Source organism: Agelaius tricolor, unplaced genomic scaffold (assembly GCF_023055355.1).
Source record: "Agelaius tricolor isolate 1412-34295 unplaced genomic scaffold, bAgeTri1.0.p SCAF_10, whole genome shotgun sequence".
NCBI lineage: Eukaryota > Metazoa > Chordata > Aves > Passeriformes > Icteridae > Agelaius > Agelaius tricolor.
Window position 1 is genome coordinate 30,975,586 of NW_027269270.1, and position 21,960 is coordinate 30,997,545.

Genomic DNA, 21,960 nt, shown 5'->3' on the forward strand with positions numbered 1-21,960 from the left:
GGAGCTATTCAAGCCAGGAAGCAGGGGCAGGGGAGAAGGGGTGCACACCCAGGAAAGCCAGGGTACTAGAGAAACAATCAACAACAATGTGACATGGCACAGTCTGATTTCCATTTGGAGCCAGTTATAGTCAGGCTTCTGACAACAAGGATTCCAGAGAGACACCACTGAAATTGTCCAAGGTCGTTGGGTTTTTGGTTTTTTTTCCTCCTGAAAAGTAGCAGCAGCTGAGCAGAGAGGCTGACCCTGCCTTCCCTGCTTGGTGTCCTGGTGGTCTTGCAGGTGGCACTGGAGCTCCCTGGGGAGCAGCAGCCTTCCAGCACCGTGCAACCAAAGGAGAAGAGGGGCCAACATAAAAATTCTTCTAGATGGAATTTAGACCAATCCCTTCCCTTGTTTTCTTTAATACCCACATTGTGTGTAAGTTTAAAGAGGTTTGTTCTGTTTATTTATTTACATTTTAAGGGACACGGGTGTTTTCTGTGCTGGTAAAAATACAGATGATGGGAATTTATTGCATCCTGGTCGATTTCTGACCTAGAGTGCAAGGAGTGGTGTGGAGAAGCACATTTCCAAAGCATGCTTATGAGCATACACTTGTGATGACCTGGGAGAGTGGAGAAAACAACATCCAGAGAAGCAGCATGGGAAAGGAGGAGAATGGAAACTGAAGCTCAGTGGTGTCTGCTTCATCCTTGTCTGGGTGTGATACCTGCAGCCTGAATTTCCTCTTACACAAGGAAACCACAAACTTCAGTGCCTCTGTAAAGATTGCCAGACTGGAACATTCTTTTTGAAATTGCACTAAATGCAGGTATTAGTGAGTTCACCCTGGAGGTGTTTGGAGCCACACAAGCTGGAAGAATTAGTTATGGGGAGCAGAGCAGCAGGGATGAGTGAGCACTGGATTTCAATGGATGTGGGCAAACTCAGAGAGTCTTCTAGGAAAGGGTTTGGTGAGGAGACACAGCACAACCTACCCATCCCAACTGAAAAAATACTCTTACACTTCTCTGTAAAATAACTTTTGTTGCTTAAAATGAGCTACAGCATCCATCTGATGCTGCCTTTACCAATGTAACTGGTGCCAACACATCAGTGCTGCTCCACTGGGAGTGCAGCTGCTGAGCTGCCTCTGGCCAGGCACACACAGTGCCTCAGTTTCCCTGGCTGCTTGACCTTGGGCAAATAACAAATCACTGACTCTCTGTGTACCTCACTTTCTTATCTCTCAACCAGAGGTGGAGGTGGCTGAGATGGTAATAGCCTTTGGTGCCTTGCAGGAGTGCTGGGAAGATAATTCATTAATGAGACACCCATCTCTCTGCTGTGCTGGGGGCCATGGAGATGAATAGATGTGAGTGCATTCTGGCTGTGAAAAAAGACAGAAAGTGATCCATACATAAAACTGGGCCTGGATCTCTTGTTAACACACAGAGGAAAAACTGAAATGCTGGAAGAAGAGGATGGTGGTTTTCCCCCTCTGTTTTTATCCTCACCAGCAGTCCGTGAGCCATTTCAGTGCTGGCGAAAGTGTGGATTGGCATCACAGATGTCAGAATGCAGCTTTCTGATAAACCCCCACGGGGATCTCCTGCATTTGCCCTGGCCAAAAACTGAAACCACTTGAGAGACAGTTTGTTATATAACATGCTCAAATTATAAGCAATGACCAACCCTTTTGAGGGTAAAAAAATCGGACTGTGAGACAGCAAGTCATTGCAACAAACTGTGATACAGGATTACAGGCTGGCCGAGGAAGGATTTTGGTATAAATCAAGTATTCCTGTTTTCCTGGCAGCTCTGTGACACACATGAATTTATTTTCTGTTATGAGCTGCATGTGGTCCTTCTGAGTCAGGCAAGTTGCCACACACTAGCCAAAAGGATTTGCTGCATGAGGCCTCTGTGAATTAGAAGACAGACCTGGGAAGGCAATGGCAAATGTATATTCATGTGTTCAACCAGCAGTAGAGATAAGAACGGGAGAAAAAAAACAACAAACAAAACAAAAAAGCAAAGAAACTTAGAAGAATAATCTAGGAGAAGAGGCTTCAAAGAGCCAAAACTTTCAAGTCCCCACTGTGGCATGATTTGCATTGAATTTTGTAGCTGTCATTTGGGAGAGTAACCAGAAAATTGAATACAGAGGTAGCAAATGATTGGCATTTCAAACAGAGCATTTACCTGCAATGCCTGCAGTCACTGCTGCTCTAAGGATGTTGGAGAGACGTGGGAGTCTCACTCAGCAGCATTTCCAAAAGGAAGGAGGAATTACACAGCTGCCTCTATGGGAGAGCAAACTCCACAGGTTCAGGTGTCCAGCGACACAGCTTGCACAAAGGAGAACTTCTCCAACACTGAAGGGACACTTCAGGCCTTTGGCAGCCTTCTTTAGTATCCTTCCATGCTTTATCCAATCATAATTAAGTGGTATTTTTAATCTTCAAAGCATTTTATAAACCTTACCCAATTAATCTTTGCAACACCTCAATGTGGCAGGTGAGCATTCATTAAGTATTTTTGATTCCTAATTAGACACCAGATAATAATTTAAATAATCCAATTTAGAAAACCTAAACGATTAAAAAAAAAAAGTTTTCTCCCTTTGCCAAAACAAGGGAACAAGCCATTATTGTTTAATCCAATGATGTCTCCTTCCATTTGCTTGGGGTTTGGAGTATCAACCAGTTTGATTGATTGGACACTGTGGTTCTTCATAATTGCACAAAGAAATCAAGCTCGATTGTTCTTGTCACTTGGGTATTGCTGAAATTATGCTGTTAAAAATAAGTAGCACCATATGTGAGGAATGCATTGTTTTAGTTGGATGGAGATGGAAGGCTTTTGGTGTGCTGCTGGTTGGCAGTTAAAGCATTATGATTTTGCATCTGTTATCCACTCAAAACTTTACTTTAGCTTTTTTTTTTTTAAATTTCTTTGTAGTTAGTTAAAGTAAATAAGTTTGGGGTTTTTTTTAATTTGAGTCTGGGGCCAAACTCCACAGAAATCAGTTTACGTCAGGAATATCTGTAGTAGCAATTAAACTGGTGCTTGTCTTGTTTTTCTTTTAAGCACATGCCTCTGAACAATAAAGGCTGTTATTGTAATTTCTACAGAAGAGGTTTTAAATGTCTGAAAAACAAGCCAGAAAAACAAAGGCTCTTCATACCTAGCATTATGATTTGGAATATTCACATAAGTGTTCAAGAAAGAATTAAAGATTAAATAATACCTTGAAGGTGTCACTTGCTTTTAAATTCATAGAACAATTGCAAATCAAAGTGGGGCTGGATTCAGAGCAAAATAATAATTGAAACAAAATAATAAATTAATGGCATGCAGCTGAGGTGCTGTGTTTTGATTGTGAGTATAAAATGTTCTAGAAGAGGTTTAAGAGGAGGGAATGAAACTAAGCATGGAAAATAAAATCTTCTCCTCTAGGAACTGGCACATTAAGGTTAGATTTGCCATGCTTTAACATGACCTTGTTTTATACACTAAAGATTAGCATTTAAACTTGTGTTTGATCCTAGTATACATGTAAAAAAGTAAACCTATAGTGCTAAAAATGAACCTATTGAGAAAATACCAACCCTTACTGCATAACATGTCCTCCATTTACACATGCACATTTACAGTTGCACCTGAATTTAGAGCATGCTCAGATTTGGAGAGGGTTTTGCTCATTTAGAGGATGAAATTTCTGAAGAAAGGCATTGGAAGTTATCTTGCTAACCCATCACAGGCAGGTATTATTGGACATTTCTCAAACAGAGTCTCATATCCATAAGTAGCCTGTAGAAAATCTCACTACAGAATTGTGTGTGCCAAAAAATTGCAGTTATGGGGCTGGCTCATGGGAGAGAAATTACTTTAAATCACAGAATCTGTGGGGCTGAAAGGGACTCACAAGGTCCCCATTAAAATCAAGTCCAAATCCTGGCCCTGCACAGGACAAACCCAAGAGTCCCACCAGGTGCCTGAGAGCATTGTTCAAACACTTCTGAGCTCTGCCAGGATCTGTGGATCACTTCCTTGGAGCTGTGACCACTTCCCTGGGGAGCCTGTTCACTGCTTAACCACCTCTGGGGAAAGAACCTTTTCCTAATATCCAACCTAAACCTCACCTGGCACAATTTCAGGCCATTCCCTCGGGTCCTGTCACTGTCACCAGGGTCTGCCCCTCCTCTTGCCCTCACAAGAAAATTGAACAACCCAGAAGTGTTTGAACCCAGAAGTTCTCTGAACCAGGGGTTGCTGGAGTTTGTTAATGTGCAAAAAATGAAATTATTCCCCTATCCTGCCATTTTCTCCAGAAAATGCCATTCAGCTGCTGGTGAGGACAAGCACCTGGGGCCAGTGGAACTTCTCCACAGGAAGGAGAGAATTTTCAGCCCATTTCTGGCTTTGCTGTGAGTGTGGTGTGGCACTTGAATTTGCATTACAGGCAGCATTACAGGCAGCGCTGCTCTGCTGTAATCCACAGATTGATCTTTTATCTGACTGTGGAGCAGAGCTTCAATAACATTAGTGTGTGATGTTCCTTCACATTTCTTTTTAATGTTTGTGCCTCCCACGGGGCTTGCCCATATGTACATGAATCCAGGTGTATGCATATACCCTGTATTGTTTGAATTCAGAAGCTGGATTTTCTGTAATTGATGTATGTTTTCCCATATTGGCTGTTAAGTACTTCTCTGTATTTTTAATAGATTTTCTGTTGAGCTTTAATTTTCACATCTTTTGTTCTTCCTCTGAAGGTCATTTTACTATGATCTGGCCATGTCTGTGCATTGTTTCTTGCTTCTTAATATAGTGACTTAATCTTATTAAAAGCTCCACTATACTTTTTTTCATTCAGTGTTTTTGCCTTTCACAGAAGATTTGGCAGTTCTTGAAGAACAAACCATGATCTGTGACAGCAGCCTCAACACATGAGGATCCAAAATTTGCAAATTTTTATTGGACTTCTACTACAATATATCTTTGGATAGGGAAGTGGCTGTGGCCAGGAGTGCATGTCCAGGATCTGGTAATTGCTGTGCCTCCTTTGGGAGCATGGGGGGAAAGGCAAGGAAGAAATAGAGGGAGGGAGGTCAGGATCATTTGTTACCTGCCCTGAGAAATTCAGCAGGCAAAGCCTAAATTGGAAAGCTCCTTCAATCAAAAACATTTTGCCACTGGAGAAATAAGTTTATGGACAGCAGTTGGATTCAAGGCATGGCAAGTTCAGGAATGCAATTAATATTTTCACTTTCTCAGACATAAAAGCTTTTGGCTTTTTCTTCTGTCTTTTTTTCCACTTTGTAGCTTGTGGGGTTTTCTTCTGTCTTTTCTCCCTTTTTTTCCCCCCCTTTTTTAATTAAATGAGTGGATGGGAAGCAGCTCCTTAAGAGCTGCTGCTCGTTTTCCATTGCAAAGTTTGCTGTGCCCCTGAGCTGTGGCAGGGCTGCATTCTGGGGCTCTCACAACCCCCCTGTGTGACCTGCTGGATCTAACACTCCCTGTGCTTGTGAAACAGCGTGCAGACAAGGACGTATTTTTGTTGTGGAGGTTTATTTCATGGCAAGGCTCAGAGCACAGGCTGTCTGGAGGAGTCAGGCTGTGGGAGCTCCCCTCCCTCGTGTCCCCCAGCACGTGCCATTGTCCTCCCACCCTTCTCCCCCAAGCTCCAAATCTCCAGCACGGCTTAAATCCCTCCTGAGCTCAGCTGGGTGGCAGGAGTCCTTACCTACCAGCACTCTGAATTAAGAAGTTAATCTCATCTGTTGATAAGCAGCTAATTGTATCTGGCCAGTATCAACAGGCTATCACTGGGTATATATTTTACAAGGTGCTGGAGTAACGTACTTTTTAATTCTGCAGCTGTATTGTCAGGCTTTATTTGGTCTCTTTTCTCTTCTATCTGTTCAGGGTTTTGTCTTTGACTTTTTTAATTAAAATCAGCTCGCTCCAGCCAGACTGGAATGTCCAATAATAACTGCTTATTAAGGAGTGGAAGCTGCACAGTTATTAATTTAAATTATTTTGTTCCAGAGGTTTTGCTGAAATTAAATGGAAAACCAAATCAAACAATGATTTAATTAAGTGGAAGAGATAGAATGTAGAGGCAGATTTAGAAGGTGAAGATCTAAAAGAAGTGTATTCTTTCAGTTTTGACATCTAACAGATGTAATCCTTCATCAGCATGGCGAAGAAGAGATTTACTGTCATTCAGAGGATAATGAAGAAACCAATGGCAAGAATTATGTGACAAGATAAGAAACTAAACTAATGAATATACCTTCACAAACCTGAATGAAAAACGCCAGAGAAGAGATTAAAAGAAACAAAAGCATGCATTGTTAGAAAGCAATCTCATGCAGCTGAGCACTGCTGCACACTCAGAATTGCTGAAATAGAATGAAAAATTAAATAATATTATAGAATATATTTGTACACTTATAGAGCAACCTGAAAAACTTCATAGTGCATTGGGATAATTGAGGATGCCCTGAAATTAATCTTTCAATCATAAGCCCGCCACTTAATGTCAATAAGATTTATAGTTTATATATTCAAAGTGTAAAAAATTCTACAGAAATAACGACTATCTCTTAACATTTCACTAAATGTTAAATTATTAAGGTAAACTTCAGTTGTGATGAGTTCACAGGTCCAGTTTGAATGGATATAAAATGTTTTTGCTAATTTTGAGAGGGTTCTCCAGCTAGAGTAGAATCACCCCATACCAAAGATCCTGGCACCCTAGGCTGAATATTTAATCTTTTAAGTAATTTATGGTAATTAGTTTATTATTTTCTGAATAATTTTGTTTAACTTTATGTTTGAAATTATGCTAACCTCCTGCAGTTGGGATATTTGAGGTGGCAGTGACTTTAGTGAGGGGCTCAAGTTGCTCTGGCAACAATGATTGCAAGTCAAACATTATTGTCATACATATTAAACACAGATAAAACCAGATAATTATTGTTTTGTCTCTTTTATAGAGAATGTGGAGGGTATTTTGCTCCACAAAGCCATTAGCATACTTATGAAACTAAAGAATGCAAGAATTGATTCAATGCAGAAAGAGATTCAACTTTAACTTTTCCTTCAGTTTCCCCAAAGATCTCTTTAAATATTATTTCTTCTGATTTCTCCCTTCTAATTTCATCAGCAGAAGAAGTCCTTAACTCATAATAATTTATATGGGAGAAGAGTCAGGCTGCAGAATCCATTCCTAAAGCCATACAGTTGCTTGGAAAAAGCACAGCTTGAGGTGACATACATGGTTTACTAAAAATCTCTCTGTGGAGCTGGAAAACACCTGGCTTTATGCTGGAATATTTCCTAGCCTGGCTGAATATTGGCTGTTCCATGGGGATCCTGGTCTCTGACTGATGTCCTTGCATGTGACAGTGGTGTTGTTGGTTTTGATGGTGAGGGTGGTGGTTTTGTTGCTGTTGCTTTTATTGTTGTGGCCATTATTCTTGTAATTATTATTGTTATTATTATTACCATCATCATCATTCAAGTGCTTTTCCCATTAGTACCCCTCTCGGGTTTTGTGTTGGTGAAATGGCTCCCAAGGTATTAAAGAGTCTTTTTCCCAGCCCCGCGACTGAAGAAGAAGTTGAGATTCCTCAGCTCTGGTTCTCAAGGTTGTTTATTTTCTCTTATCTGTTACATTCTTTCTCTGACCCGCTGAGATCTGCCCAGCAGGTCGGTTCATGGCACACTGACCGTGTTATCTTTTTATGCTAAAAACTATGTGTACTTTATTTACAATAATTTTCCAATACCCATCACCTGTGTTAGACAGTCTGTCTCTACTTTAAACCAATCCAAAAGTGCCACCATCACAGCAGAAGATGGAGGGCAAGAAGAAGAAGAAGAAGAAGAAGAAGAAGACACGCCCAGATTCCTCCATCTTGCCTCTTGAATCCCCATTCTAAAAACCCCAAAATTATACTTTTTCACCTTGTCACAAATTTACCATCATTCTACTCAAACTCCTGTGGCTTGTAACTCTTCATACAAAGTTGTTCATTGTTTCCATGGGTTAAAATCGAAGGCACAGGTGTTTTTGACTCCATGCCAAGGTCTCTGAGCCCCTTGCCAGGGTCTCGAGTCCTCCAGGGCAGTCAGAGGAATGCCCTGGGTTCTGACCCACCCCCCTATCCCCAGTGGATGCACAGCCTAGGACAGCACAGAGAGGGATGGGGAAGGAAACCCCCCCAGAGGGTTTTATTGCAGCTCCCCAGGGGAGAGCTCACGTTCTGCTGACCTCGACACATCTGGTGGGCATTTCCACGGGCCGCTGGCCGAGCATGAGGCGGTACCATGCTGGTGGCAAGGAGTGGTCACACACCAGCTCCTGGCTGCCCGCCCTCTGCAGCTCCAGGGAGTCGAAGCTGGTGCTCCTGCGCGGGTTGCGGAGGATGCGGTGTCCCCCGGGCCAGCACTCGGGAGCTGGGAAGGATGGAGAGGGCAGTGAGTCATTAGTTAATCACTTTAATTTAGACGCCACTAATAGCTGCCTAAATTCTTGTCTGAGATTGGAAATAGGGGTGTGTGTTCTATTCCTGCTGTTAGAGGTGGGGCAGTTATCTTCTGTCCATTGGGCAGGTTTCTTTATCTCTTCAACAACCAATCCTCCCCCGGGAAATATCCTCTATGAATGGGCCATTAATTATTAATTATCTTCTGCTAATGGGCCATTAAATATTAATCATCTTCTGTTAATGGGCCACTGAGTGCCCCTGCATGGCTGATCAAATGCCATCATCCCACTGGGAGATGCTCCGCCCAGGGGGAGGAGCCAAGCATTCCTGCCTGGATATAATCTGACATTTAGAACACCACAGCAGCCTCTGCCCACTGCATTCCCAGAGGAGCAGCTTCCTGCTGCCCTGCATTGCCAGAGGGAGCCCAGGCCCATCTCCAGCAGCCCTGGAGCTGCAGAGGAAAACTCCCCCCTTGTGCAGGATCCCTGCTTCAGCAGAGCCACAGCTGGCACTGCAGGAGGGCTGAGCCCCCATGGGATGGGGCTGTGCCACCCCCTGACACACAAGGGGGCAGGTCATGTTCTGACTCTATCACTGTCGTTATTTTTTTTTGTACTACTGCATTTGTATTTTAATTTTCCTGGTAAAGAACTGTTATTCCTATTCCCATATCTTTGCCTGAGAGCCCCTTAGTTTCAAAATTATAATAATTTTGAGGGAGGGGGTTTACATTCTCCATTTGAAGGAAGGCTCCTGCCTTCCTCAGCAGACACCTGTCTTTTCCAGCCTAGACAATCCTATATCCTTTTATGTTCCGATTCATTTTAGGATTGGGATAATTTTCAAGGCAAACAAATCCAGATTTAAATATATCAAGATGCAAGCTTAGTAACATAAAGATTTTAGTTATCTAGATTTTCATCATATCTGAATCAGGACCAAACCCCTTCACCTTTTAACATGATTTCAGCCTAATTTTAGGGATTAACATCTGAATGTCTCCTCCTCAGAAATCAAGTCATGTTTTGGGGTTCCAAAGTCTTGTGACCTTTGAAAGTATGTGGGGTTTTAATTTCATTTACTACATGCATGAATGATTTAATCATGATATAAATTGATGCTCAAGTACAAAGCGCTCTCCAATGCTTTTAAATATGTGCTAAGAAGATGCAGAACAAGAAATATTGAAAAGACAAAAAAAAAAAAAAAGAAATGATATAAAAACAACAGTAAAGGGTTTTGAGAAATCAGCTCAAGTTAGGCTTGCAAATATTGAAGCCGCAGGTCAGACTCACTTGAGCTTGGCATAAAGCCAAGCACATCAGGGCTTGTGTGTGTGCATCTCAAATTCTGAATCAAACCTGCTGCCCCTTGACGTGTGTTTGTTTACTCGCCTGCCCTGTTTATTTTCATACATTTCTTGACTTTTACACAATATTCAATTCTTTTCTTCTCACCTAATAAAAAGAAGCCTCGTGGTGATTCTGTTAGAAGTTGTTTATCTCCAAAGAGCTGATCAAAAATGGCCTTTTCTTGGTTATCTGAGCCATTCCCTGATGAGGCCAGGTCCCTTTTCCCCACGTCAGCACTGCAGAGTGGGCATAGGAGGGGACTGAGGTGGAGCTGCTCTGCTCCGTGCCTCAGCAGCAGAAGGCTCAGCTAATTTCTTGCTGCAGTAATCTTTAATTGCTAATGATGATGTAAGAGGCAGAGGCCACATCACAGGAATTGCACAAACTGGCAGTTAGCAAAATCACCTCTTTTCACTGTAAATAGAGCTTATTTATGTGGCACCGCTGACAGAGAATAAGACCCCTCCCCACAACTTAATTTTTCAAATGTCACTTTTCAGATTGTAACTCTGCTTTAATATTGCGCCAGTGGCACTCTGAAACACATTTATCATTTTTATTTTATTGACAAGATACTCAGAAGGTCAAAGTCAATCCATTTATGGCAGTATTTTTAAAGATTATTTTGATTGTGCCAAAGGCAAGGCAATGGTACACAAGACAAATGGGGACAAAATGTAGTGTAACGAAGGCTTTATTGCAATTTTCAGGGAACTAAACTGTCAAAGCCATTGCAATTCCAATGCAAAATTCTGCTGAATTAATACAATTGCCTTTTTAAATAAAAAAGAAGTGCCCTAAGCTTTTCTTTCCTATACGTAAGAGACATTTCAGAGAGGGAACACTTGGAAATATTGCACCTCTAATTAAATATGGGATCAAATTCCTTCCCTCAGAAGTCCTTTCTGGAGACCACATGGAGACTGTCCTTTGCTAATTCCCAGCCCAAGGGAAGAGGTGACATTTCAGCAGACCAACTATTTTACAAAAATGGAAAGTTTACCCTATATTTAAAACCCCTTAAAAAAATGCAGACCCTTGCTGACCCCTCCAGTACCACTCAAGGCTTCAGGAGTGTTAATGGGAACAGAATCTTGGCTCCTTATGCCTTTTGCTTGCCTGAATTAGCTCCTGTCTGAACAAAGGGAAAAAGAATCTAAAAGCAAACAGCTCTTTGCATGGTATTGCCACAGGAATCTCGCAAGGACATTGTAATATAATTAATAGCATTCAGTCTCTCAATAATAATAATATCAAATAGTGCCTTTAGATGTAACTAATAGCCTTCTGCTTGATATGTATTAGCTATAATCCAAATTCACACCACATGTTGTGGTCTTACCAGTGATGAACTACTCTGTCTAAACAATGCAAATATATCAGACACTGACACATGGCTAATTATTTTTCATCCCTTGCACGGTTTTGTTTGCAGTAGTTTAGAAAAGGCTTTCTCACATCATCACCAGAGGAGCTGAACGCTGCAGATGGGCCTGGCAGGGGCCAGGGAGGCACATGGGGGACACCTCCAAGGTCCCTCAGGAGAGGGGTGCTCATCCAGTAAATTGAATGTGTTCGGTCCCAAAGGAGCCCTGTCTCAAACAGCCACCTCTGAAGGTGTGTTTCACCCTGAGCCCACTGCCAGAGCGTGTTTCTGTAGCTGTGCTGGGTTTGGCTGTGCTGGCAGGCTGTCTCTGAGGATGGCAAATGGATCTGCTGTCACTGCCCCGAGCCAGCCTGATGGGCTCTGTCCCCTGCCTGACGCAGAGCAGACCCTGGTGGCACAAAAAGCCTCACCCAGGTTCAGCAGCGAGACAGGAGCAAAACAAACCCTCAATTACTGAGTTCCCCTTGTAAAATGGTGCTTATTATGGCCCTGTGGCAGGGTGATTGTAAACTTTAACATGCAAATTGCAGGCTGCGGTGCGAGTTAATTACCACTGGCTTTCCTGCAGAAATAAATGAATAAAGGCATCAATGTAATCAGATTTTATTATAAAAGTGTTATTTAAAAGAAAACAACAAGAAGGCACAGCTGAGCCCTGTTGGTTCTTCATCTGAGAGATGCCCACTTGTACCTTATGGTGGCTGCAGCTACATTCAAATCAGACGAAAAACTTTCCTGTTCTTTTTTAATTCAGGTGCAGGTGTCAAGCTTATGGACAACAACAACATCCCAGCTGTCCCCCTTCATGTCCACATTCATGTCTAGTATGGAACCAATGTTACTCTGGGCTATGCAGATGAGGTTGTCTTAAAAAGGAAATATTTGTTTTATTAAGATAACAAATTTAATTTAATTCAGCTCTATTCTTACTCTTGTATTTAAGGGGCCCATGGGAAAAAAAAAAAAAAGAAAAAACTGGCTTTTTTGGGAACTGGTCATTGTGACCATTCTGCTTTCCTTCAGGAAGAAATTAAACATTGCAGTGAGATTTTGTGGCTCTCTATCCAGAGCTGTTGGAATTAAATGCTGGATGTACCTGGTGCTTTAGTCTCCTGCAAAGAGCTGCTTCTTGAACTACCACCAACTCAATATAGGCAAGGAGCTGTTGCTGAGACATAAACATTTGTTTGCTTTACTATAGACTCAAAAGCTTTTTTTTTTTTTAATTTAACAATTTTTTGTCAGAAAGTTGTGGAAAAGAGACACTGAGTAGCTCCTCTTTGACACTGAAAGCAAACAGATAATAGTAGCTGCTGTATCTGCTAAGTGAAAATGACATTTGAGTAACTCTGGTGGAGTGATGGAGCAGGTTCCTTGGGGAGAAGCCTGTCTCCATCGAAGCCATCAGGAATGCTGCTGTTAATGCCTGGCTGTTGAGAGTCACCTGTTAATGTGTGGGAAAGGAGGGGCAGCCTGTGGGCTCGCTGGGGGGAGGAGAGCCTCCTGCAGAAGGCAGAAGCATCCAGCAATATCCCATGGAAAATGAGCAGGAGTTGGGTATCTGAGCTGCATGTGCTGCTGTGGGCACATGGTTTGGCTCTCAGCTAAAGGAAACATCGATGTGACCACAGCTGGGGAGATATTTGTGTCAGCAGGTCCTGGGGGCAGCCTGGAAGCCCTTTCTGTGCCAAACATGACTCTGGAAAGGTGAACACAGGGCATCATCACTTTGGGAGACTCCCTGCTTTGGGATACCCTCCCTGCCCACACATTTAACACCTGAAACACCCGCTGCTGTTTCAAGCTGGATGCTCTGCAAACAGCTGAGTCCCTGTACACTTTTTGGGCAGAGGTATTGGTGAGAAAAATGCTGCTTTGAGTCTTTTTGCTGAGAGTCTGTCCCTCCTGCTTATGGCTATGGGAAGAAGCATCAGCCATATCAGAGATAAAGCCAGGAAACTTAAGAGTGGCAGGCTGAAAAATCATAAGGAAATAACTTGCTAAACCTTTGCTTTCATTTCTAAAGACAGATGAGTACAAGTGTAATAGAGCTTTACCCGTCCCTCTTGCTCCCAGTAAATATCAGTGGCTTAGGTGGAGGAAGGTTTAAGAAGTTGTGAGATTTTGTTTGTTTGCTTTGAATAGCGGCTGCAAATCAAATACTATCAATAGGTGATGGCAGCCAGGAAACCCTGCAAGAAATATAGTCCACAAGCCTGAGGTGCATGTTTGCTTTGGGCAAAGCCACACAATATATCTAAAGGGCATTCTAAAGCCTTGGGAAATAGCTGGCAAATTGTAAAATAACTTTTGTGTGGCGGATGATTGAAAAGCCAGTGACTGATGCAGGCAATGCTAACCAAGAGCAGCGTTTGGTGATGGGCTGTGATTGCTCTGTGACCAGGAATGATGGGTCCCCACGTGCAGATTTCCTTCTTGCCATCATCTCCCATCTTGTGGGAACTCAATCTGGAGTTTGCCCCAAAAATACATGTAGGCACATGTATGTAAGCATACATACATTTAAAAAAATATGTATTTCAAATTATGTATGAGTACGTATTTTTGACACTTGTATGACATACAGTAAATTTTTGAGGTCTCTCCCTCTATGGCAGATTTTCACATTTCTGCTTTTTGTTTCTTACAGTCCACAGTGGAACAGAACCTTTTCCATTGTGTTTGACTTTCTCTTCACAGGAAAATTATGAAATATTTTCATTTGGAAAACTCATTCTGAAATGCTGAGGCTAATAATAAGCCATAACTCCAAATTAATTGCAGACAAAGGATGTGTTGTTCCCTTTCTTATATTTCTGTTTTAGAAACAGAAGGAAACATTTTAATCACCAGCCACTTCCATGCTCAGGGGCTGGATTTCAGTGATGTAGAAAAGCTCAGGTAAGAGTTTCTGAAGCTTTCAGCATGTCAGTGCCATCACTTCCCCAAATTGTCATTTACCACACATTGAAAAAGAGTTTGTATAGAGAAGGAAAGGCAGATGTTGGGGAAGGGAAATTCTTTCCAAGCTCTGAATGGACGTGTTCAAAATTACAATAGAATCCAACTGATCTCATAACATTTAAGAATTCCTTTTGGTGGGTGCACGTTCCAGGTGAGCAAACATCTATTAGTAGATATTTGTAGCTAAGGAACACCTGACAGTTTATTAAAGATAAGAGTTCCTGCCCTTGTTTCACCAATACTTTAAAGATTTTTGCTTCAATTATTCTTCCTGCTGATGACAAAAATTTTCATTCTTAATGATATTCAGAGGCAGAAATTTGTTGTGAATGTGACAGTGATCACTACATTAAAGTGCTTGAACCATGAGTGCCTCTCTGGTAGATAAAACATAATAACTGTATTAAAAAACCTTGATAGCTAATAAATAAAGCTATTTTCAGAGATTTCAGAAGCAGAGGAGCCTCCCACTGAACTGAAATGATAAGGGAGCCCATTGTACAAACACCACACACTCGTTGTGGCCAGGTCTTGAACAAGTCACAAAGCATTCATAAGGCAAAATTGATAGAGACAAATGAGCCATTGTGCAAAATGAATGTAATTATAGAAATTTTGACCCAGGAAGAGGCAAGAGGCTGAGCACCTGCTGAAAAGAATATGACATGTTATTTGTACTGAATAACAGGCAGATCTGAGAAAAAAACAAAACAAAACAAAACAAAAACCCTACAATCTGAAGGTGTTGCTTTATAATGCATCTGAATTTCATTTGTCTGGGAACAAGGTCACTTGTCATCCTGGTCTTCTGTGGAGTAAAGCAATAAGCTATTGACAAACCAAGGGCCAATGCTCAGTTCCAGAGCAAACAATTATTTATTCACGCTCCTATCTCTTATCTTGCCTTGCATTTCTATTTTTAACTCGTGCTTTAGAAAGGAGGAATTGATTATGTGAGATATTCTTCTGGTTTGTGTAGCCCCTGAATAATTTGCAGAATAATGAGCTGCATAGAGCTCCCACAGGAGGATGCAGGGATGGGCAGAGAAGCATTTTGTGTGGGGCCAGGGGAGGTGTCAGGAGGGGCTGATCAAATAGGTGAAAACAAGGGGGCCCTGTGAGAGTGGGAGCAAAGTCTGAGGAACTTCCTGGCAGGTTACAGTGGATTTTGGAGAACTGTCACAGCAGATGGGACAGAGAGCACTTTCTTCAGAGCAGATGAAGGAACTTTTTATTTTCGGGGACAATGCATGTGTGGCCAACTGAAGTAAATGAGGCAAGAAGTGTCCAGCAAAATTGTTTTCTTTTAAAATGCTTCAATCTCCAAGAATCACTGTCTGGCATCTCTCATCAATGTGGAAATTGCTCATGGATAATGTGGTGGACACAAAAAGGACAGGATAAAAAGCACATGGATAAAAAGCAATGGGCAGTTGTACAGGCCAGGTGAAGTCAGTGTACCTGCTTTGCAAAATGCAGCCTCATTTATTAAGTGTGCCACTTTAACAAAAAACAAAACAAAACAGGAAAGCCAAATATTGTCAATAGTTCTATTATATTTGACCAAATCTCCTCGTCACTCATTCTGGTTCAGTCCTAAAGCTAGGAAGGCTGAGAATCTGAATATAGAAATCACGTACTATTGCTGTGTCACAACAGAATTCAAAGCCTCATAAATTTCCTCAAGTTATCTCTAAGTTAATCATGATGCCTTTAAGGGCTTCTCAATAAAAATCAATAAGAAGAAAATTATAATTATTGTTATTGATTGGTCTATTTTGCTCTTATCCCTCAGAATGAAAAAGTGAAATAAAAGGAAAAGGGTCTTTCTTACCTCCTAATCTCAGCTGAGCATGCAGTCACAAATTTAGCTTTCCTAAATAGAAGCAACAAAAACAAACTCACAGGTTTTGATTTTAGAAGCCGCTGGGCTCTATTCAGATGGAAATTTGATTTCCATGGAGAGCTGGAGGTGTTTCTACACCTCAGCTATGACACTGGCTAATTACCATTTGCGAGCCACACATTTTTCCAGACTGCCCCCATGGATAATGCTGAATTTTGGCCACATCTTCCTGCACTTCCTCAATGCAGTGCTGTGTGTGGGTGATATTATGCAGGGGAAAGTGTCAGCACTCCCTTGCTGTCAGTGCTTCCAGGCTGCAGCAGGGGCTGGTGAGCAGATAAGGGCGCTCTGAGTGCAGGCAGCTCAGCGCTGCCAAATTCCAGGTCTGCCGTGTGGCCTGGGTGTGATTCAGCTCCTGTTGGATGCAGGGTGACCAGGCAATTTTTCCTGCTATTGTTTTGCTATTATTCATTGCTGTTATTCATCCCATTCACTGGCACAACAGTGGCTTTAGCTCCTCACGTGTTTGTAATGGGCTTTTCTGTCAGGGCTCTGACATTTAGGATGAATGGCTGGGTTCCCTCCTGCCTTTATTTGTTACAGTGCTGCAGTAATGCACACAGACATGCTCCACTTCCCAGCTACTGCACTAACCTGGAAGGATCTCTCCACTAAAATTTAGGCTTTCTTTGACCCTGTCCTCCATCCCTTTGTGGGCTGCGTGAAACTTGGAGAGTTTCGAGCACATAGCAGCTCCTGCTGTGGATGCAAAACATTCTTCTCATGCATTATAGCACTCTGGATGGATTTAAAAAATATTGAAATAAAAGGTCATGAGCTAGAAATAGCCAGCAGCCTGCCTGGCCACTGTGATAAGATAAAGCCGTGTACTCCCAACCGTGGAATTGCGACATTAAGCCTAATAGATTTCTAAAATCCAAATTTATCAGCAATCCTCACTGTTTGTTTCTTCAGCTTTTGAAAGGCACTGATTGGGTACATTTAGTCATGGTATCTTCAAACCTAAAAGAAATCAGTGCCTTCCTCCCATGGAAACAGGATTGTATCAGTTCCAGCCAGCATTTTCCCTGGGCCATGATGGAATTCCAGGGAATCTCACACGCCTGGTTGTGTGTCTAGCACCTGACAGAGGTCTGGTCATGCCCATTCACACCATGAAACAGCAAGGCTTTCAGTTCCTCTATACAGAAACCTCCAGATAAATGTATTTGCTATTTTTATTTAGTTGAATTTAAGTCTCAGTTCTAACAGGCACTGATTTTCCTTTTTTTTTTTTTTTTTTTTTTTTTTTTTTTTTTTTTTTTTTTGTTTAGGGTCATCGCTGCTTTGGTTGCTCCACAGATTTCTGCTTATTTACCAGGAGGAGTAGGACCATCAATAAAAATAGCAAGGTTTCAGGAACCTAACAGGCCTTCAGCTATAAGCTGTTTTTTGATGTAAAAGAAAATGCAGCTCAGCTGGTATCAGCTGAGTCTTCACCACATTCACAGCTGCTACCTGTGCAACATTTTGGGATGCAATTACCATAATAAAAAAAACCATCTCCATAATTGTATATATGTAAAGCCCAATGCCTTTCTGAGGCCATCCAGCCAGAGCTGCAGGTACAGATCTGCATGTTCCCAGGGGATTAGGGAGGCACAGGAACAAACAGCAGACAATTGCTGCCCCATATGGTGCACATTATTGGCAGCTGTGCTCTGATCAGGATCAGCCATGCAGAAGGCAAACCTACTGATTTCTTCTCATTTACACTGAATTAACTTTGATCACAGTCTAGGTTTGTGTGTTTTAAAGCTTCTGCTGTCTTAAAAATGTGCCTGTGTCCTCAGAAGAGAGGAAATGAGCAGGAATGAGCCCTGTCCCTCAATGGGTGATGGGGCTGTGGGAGGGTTTCCCATGCAGGATGGGTTGGAATGGGATGGGGATTTCTTCCACCACGGTCTACATGGTGTTTCTTACAGGAGGTATAGCACTGCCCCTTTCTGCTCTTTAGAAAGAAAAGAAAGGAAAATCAGATTGCCAGATGGAGTATTCTCAATGGGAACCACTCTGCTCCTCAGACACCAACAATGCAGAACAGTTTCTTCTCACCGGATGAGATGAATCCTAGCAATTTTTTATTTCTGTGGAGCCATTTCCATGCTGAGCTTTTCATTCTACTCTTCCATCTCCTTCTTGCCTGATAACAGCCAGAACATGCTTTTAGATTATGAAATAAAGTTATACCTTTTAGTGAAATACATGCTTTAAAAAATAGCATTACTGAAGAGAAGGGGGAAGCAACCAGATCTCAGTTCTTTTGCTAGGGAATAATTCAACTGAAAATGTTATCTGTGCATCTCCATCCCCAGGTAAACAAGGCAGACAGGCACCATTTCAGGTTTTCTTCCATCTTTCTGTCATCAAAACAACTCAGTTTTCCATTCTTAGTTGGTAATTGGCTAATAACTGTAATTTTCATCCCGAGAAGATAGGCCAGTAACCAGTGCTTAGAAAAACCCTACAATATGACAATTGATCAATTCTTCATTAGACTTGATGCATTCAGGTTACCACAGTCATTTCTTTTGCAATTTGAGCTAAAAATAAAAAACAATCAGCAAAAATCTACTCAAGCAATTTCAGATTGGAAAGCCATAACACAAATTAATGCACAAAGAACCAGCAGGCAATCAATTTATCATTTGCTACTTTATTCTTTAGCAATTTGCAGTCATTGCTGAGTTGCTTTTGAAACTTGTAAAATTTGATTATGTGAAGCCTGGTGAGTGTCAGGCTTTGGTCATTTTGTGTTTTATGAGTTGTTTTATGACAAAAGGATGTAACCTCAAGCTGTGCCAGGAGAGGTTCAGGTTGGAAATCAGAAACATTTATTCACTGAAAAGGTTGTTAAGCATTGGAATGGACTTCCCAGGGAAGTGGTGGAGTCACCATCCCTGGAGGTGTTCAAGAATTGACTGGATGTGGCACACAGTGCTCAGGTCTAGTTGAAAAGGTGGTGTTTGGGCAGAGATTGGACTCAATCATCTTAGAGGCTTTTTCCAACCTTAATGAAGCTGTGATTCTGTGATTCCATTCTAGGAGCTGGTTGGAGAGCAGAGGATTGTTGGTACAGGTAGACCTGTCTGGCATCTGCTGATATCCTGCACAGGCACACAGAGCTAAGTGTTAGCCTGGGAGCCCTGGCAGCAACCTTCCTGCAGTTTTCTACAATTAACCCTGTTCAGAGAAGGTTTAGAAGCCCCTAAAACTTCAAATGCCACTTTGAAAGCTGCAGTGTGGACCTACAAGTGCAAATAGTGCAGGATTGGCTGTGGTTCCTTGTGCAGGAGTGGCTGCTGCCTCTCCCACTGCACCCCCAGGGTGGGTGGGCAGCACAGAACTGTGATGATGATTTTGAGAACTGTGATGATGATTTTGACCCCAGGGTTTGGATAACTCACCTGCCAGTCCATGAGCAGGGAGGGGTTTGCCTGTGAGACTGAGGAGTGGTGGTGCAGCCCTTCCACCTCTCACATTCACCCACAGGGGACTTCAAGAGCCCCTTCTCTTTTATTATCCCCCACAGTGCTCATCTTTTGCATTCAGAAATGAGGACCCCACTAGCCCTGATGATGAAATGAGTTGAATAAATGTTGCTTGCAAGCAGCAGGAATGCTCTGAGAGGCGCTGGGTGTGTTTGGAGCACAGGCAGCAGAACAGGCCCAGCAGAAGGCAAAAGTAAAACAGGTGAAAGGGGCAGGGTGATTTGGGGACGTTTTCTGCTGGGTTTGAGCTTCATGGGCAGATTTGGAGCTGGCTGATTTTCCCTGACATCAAACCATGACTGGCATGTGCTGGGGCAATGGCCCGAGCATTTGGCTGTTTCATGGCAGATCCCCTCCCACTGAAACCACTCTCTTTTCTGTAATTTTGTTAACTATTCAAATATAAATATAAATAAGAATGCTCTAACTTTGCCAACTTCCAATGCTGTTTCCCTTCTTTGAATTTTTCTTTTCTTTGAATTTTTCTTTTCTTTGCGTGTTTCTTTTCACTGATGCATATTCAGTTCTGTTTATAAAATGCATATTTTCTTGAAGAAAACCAACAGGTCTAATGCCAAAATGCCTCCTTGCTGGACTCTCATTCTCACCCCCTGTCACTTAAGCAAGCTTGCCCTTTTTGCCACTGACTGCAGCTCTCTGTGAAGATCTCTCAACTCTCCCTCCATGATCCTTGTGGGTCCCTTCCAATTCAGGCCACTCTGGGATTCTATTTTTAACCCACAAAGGCTTTAAAATGTGGTGTGGAAGGAAATCCAGGGTCCAAATTTACTGTGAAGATCTCTGCTAGATATTCCTCAGCCTCTCATTGCTCCTCTGTCGTGCCACAGTAACACTCTGGGCTAAAGTCAAGTTCCATTTCATCCTTTCTATTGTGTGCTGAAATAAATGTCTGCTGCAAAGCAAGGCACTCAAATCTAGGTTATTCCCTTACAGAACATGTAGATTCAGCAGCATGGCTTGATATTAATGACATTTGAATGGCTAAATCCCTGCAAAGTGGGGTAAAAGTTTGCTCCTAGGGATCCAGCAAACACACTTAAACCACTGAATTATCTTAATTCTAAAATAGCCTCCCAGCAGCACCACAGGGCCAGGATACACTCAGGGGTTATTTTGCTGTATCTGGAATTTTGAGGCTATTCCAGAGACATGAAGGCACAATGAAAAGCAGAGTTGGACAAACATGTGAAGGCTTGAGGTATAAAAGGATTAACAGATGCTAATGTTCTACATTTTTCTGCTGCAGTGATATAAGTACAGACAGCTCCCAGAGCAAAGCAGAAAGTGAAGGATTGCATGTAGGAGGGACAGAAAGACATGGCTATCATGGTGTGCTGCTGTAAATTTTGAAAAGAGGCAACTGTTGAACAGATGTTACCAGCATACAGAAGATTTAGTGTGCAGATGATTTGCAATTCACTGGTCCACTGAGGAAAAGTTATTTTTTTCCATCTAAAGTAAAATCTTTCCACTTTCCCAGAGAAATAAAATCTTTAAAATCACAAGGAATGATTGATAATATTGAAATTCAAGCTAAACCCCTCTTTAGCCTAAAATTAAACATTTTGTAAGCAGGAGGCACTGAGGCATTTTGTTTGCAAAGACATTGAAAGGAAAAAAAAATTAAACTTTCAGAAAGATATGGCTCTTTTTCTCCAGGCTAAAGAGCTTGTCAGATTCTAAGTGAAATTAGGGTAGATCTTGCTGACGTGGGGAAAGTGTCACCGGTGCCATTTGAACCCCCTGTTACCCCAAAACACTCTCCCAAGGGCGCTCACAGCCTTGGGTTTGCTCCAAGGAGAATTATCCCTGTGTTTTTGTTTTCCTTATCTCCATTGCCTTCATTCACATGAAATGCTTTGTAGGATGAGCTCTTTTTTATTTTTTTATTTTTTTTTTTTTTTATTCTGACTGTGAGACAGCCAGGTCCAAAATGCCAATCACCTCAAGCAAGGATGTCTAATTCTAATTTATCTCCCATACAGTACAAGCACCTCAATGAATACCTCCCCTAGATACTCCTGCAAGATTTTTACATATTTCTTCAACAGCACCACAGTCTTCATCCATCCTGAGACACAGCTGCCCTTGCCACCATTTTGGACCTTTTGGGCTGCAATTCTTCATGGTCCCAATGGAAATGTGTTGACTGACCTGCCATTGGGGCCTCAGTCACTGCCATGCTGAGGCAGGGCAGGCCTGACTCCAGTGGCCACAAGCCCCAGTTAATTTCTGTGTTTCTCTCAAGCCCATTTCTTGGTATTTGTTGCTTATTCACCACGACTCCTGGCTGCAGAGAGCACATCAAAGTGGAATTTTTCCCTTTAATCAGGGACCAAAACCATTA

The 21,960-nt window shown here is 42.1% G+C and overlaps 1 protein-coding gene across 1 annotated transcript in view; it reads right to left on the minus strand.

Moving 5' to 3' along the window:
* The window catches only part of LOC139593394 (von Willebrand factor D and EGF domain-containing protein-like), a 164,564-nt gene that overhangs the window by 37,453 nt on the left and 105,151 nt on the right, over window positions 1-21,960 (minus strand). The window contains exon 2 of the mRNA XM_071434220.1: window positions 8,273-8,457. Within this exon, the coding sequence (XP_071290321.1) occupies window positions 8,273-8,457 (185 nt within the window). The remainder of the gene's footprint in view (window positions 1-8,272; window positions 8,458-21,960) is intronic.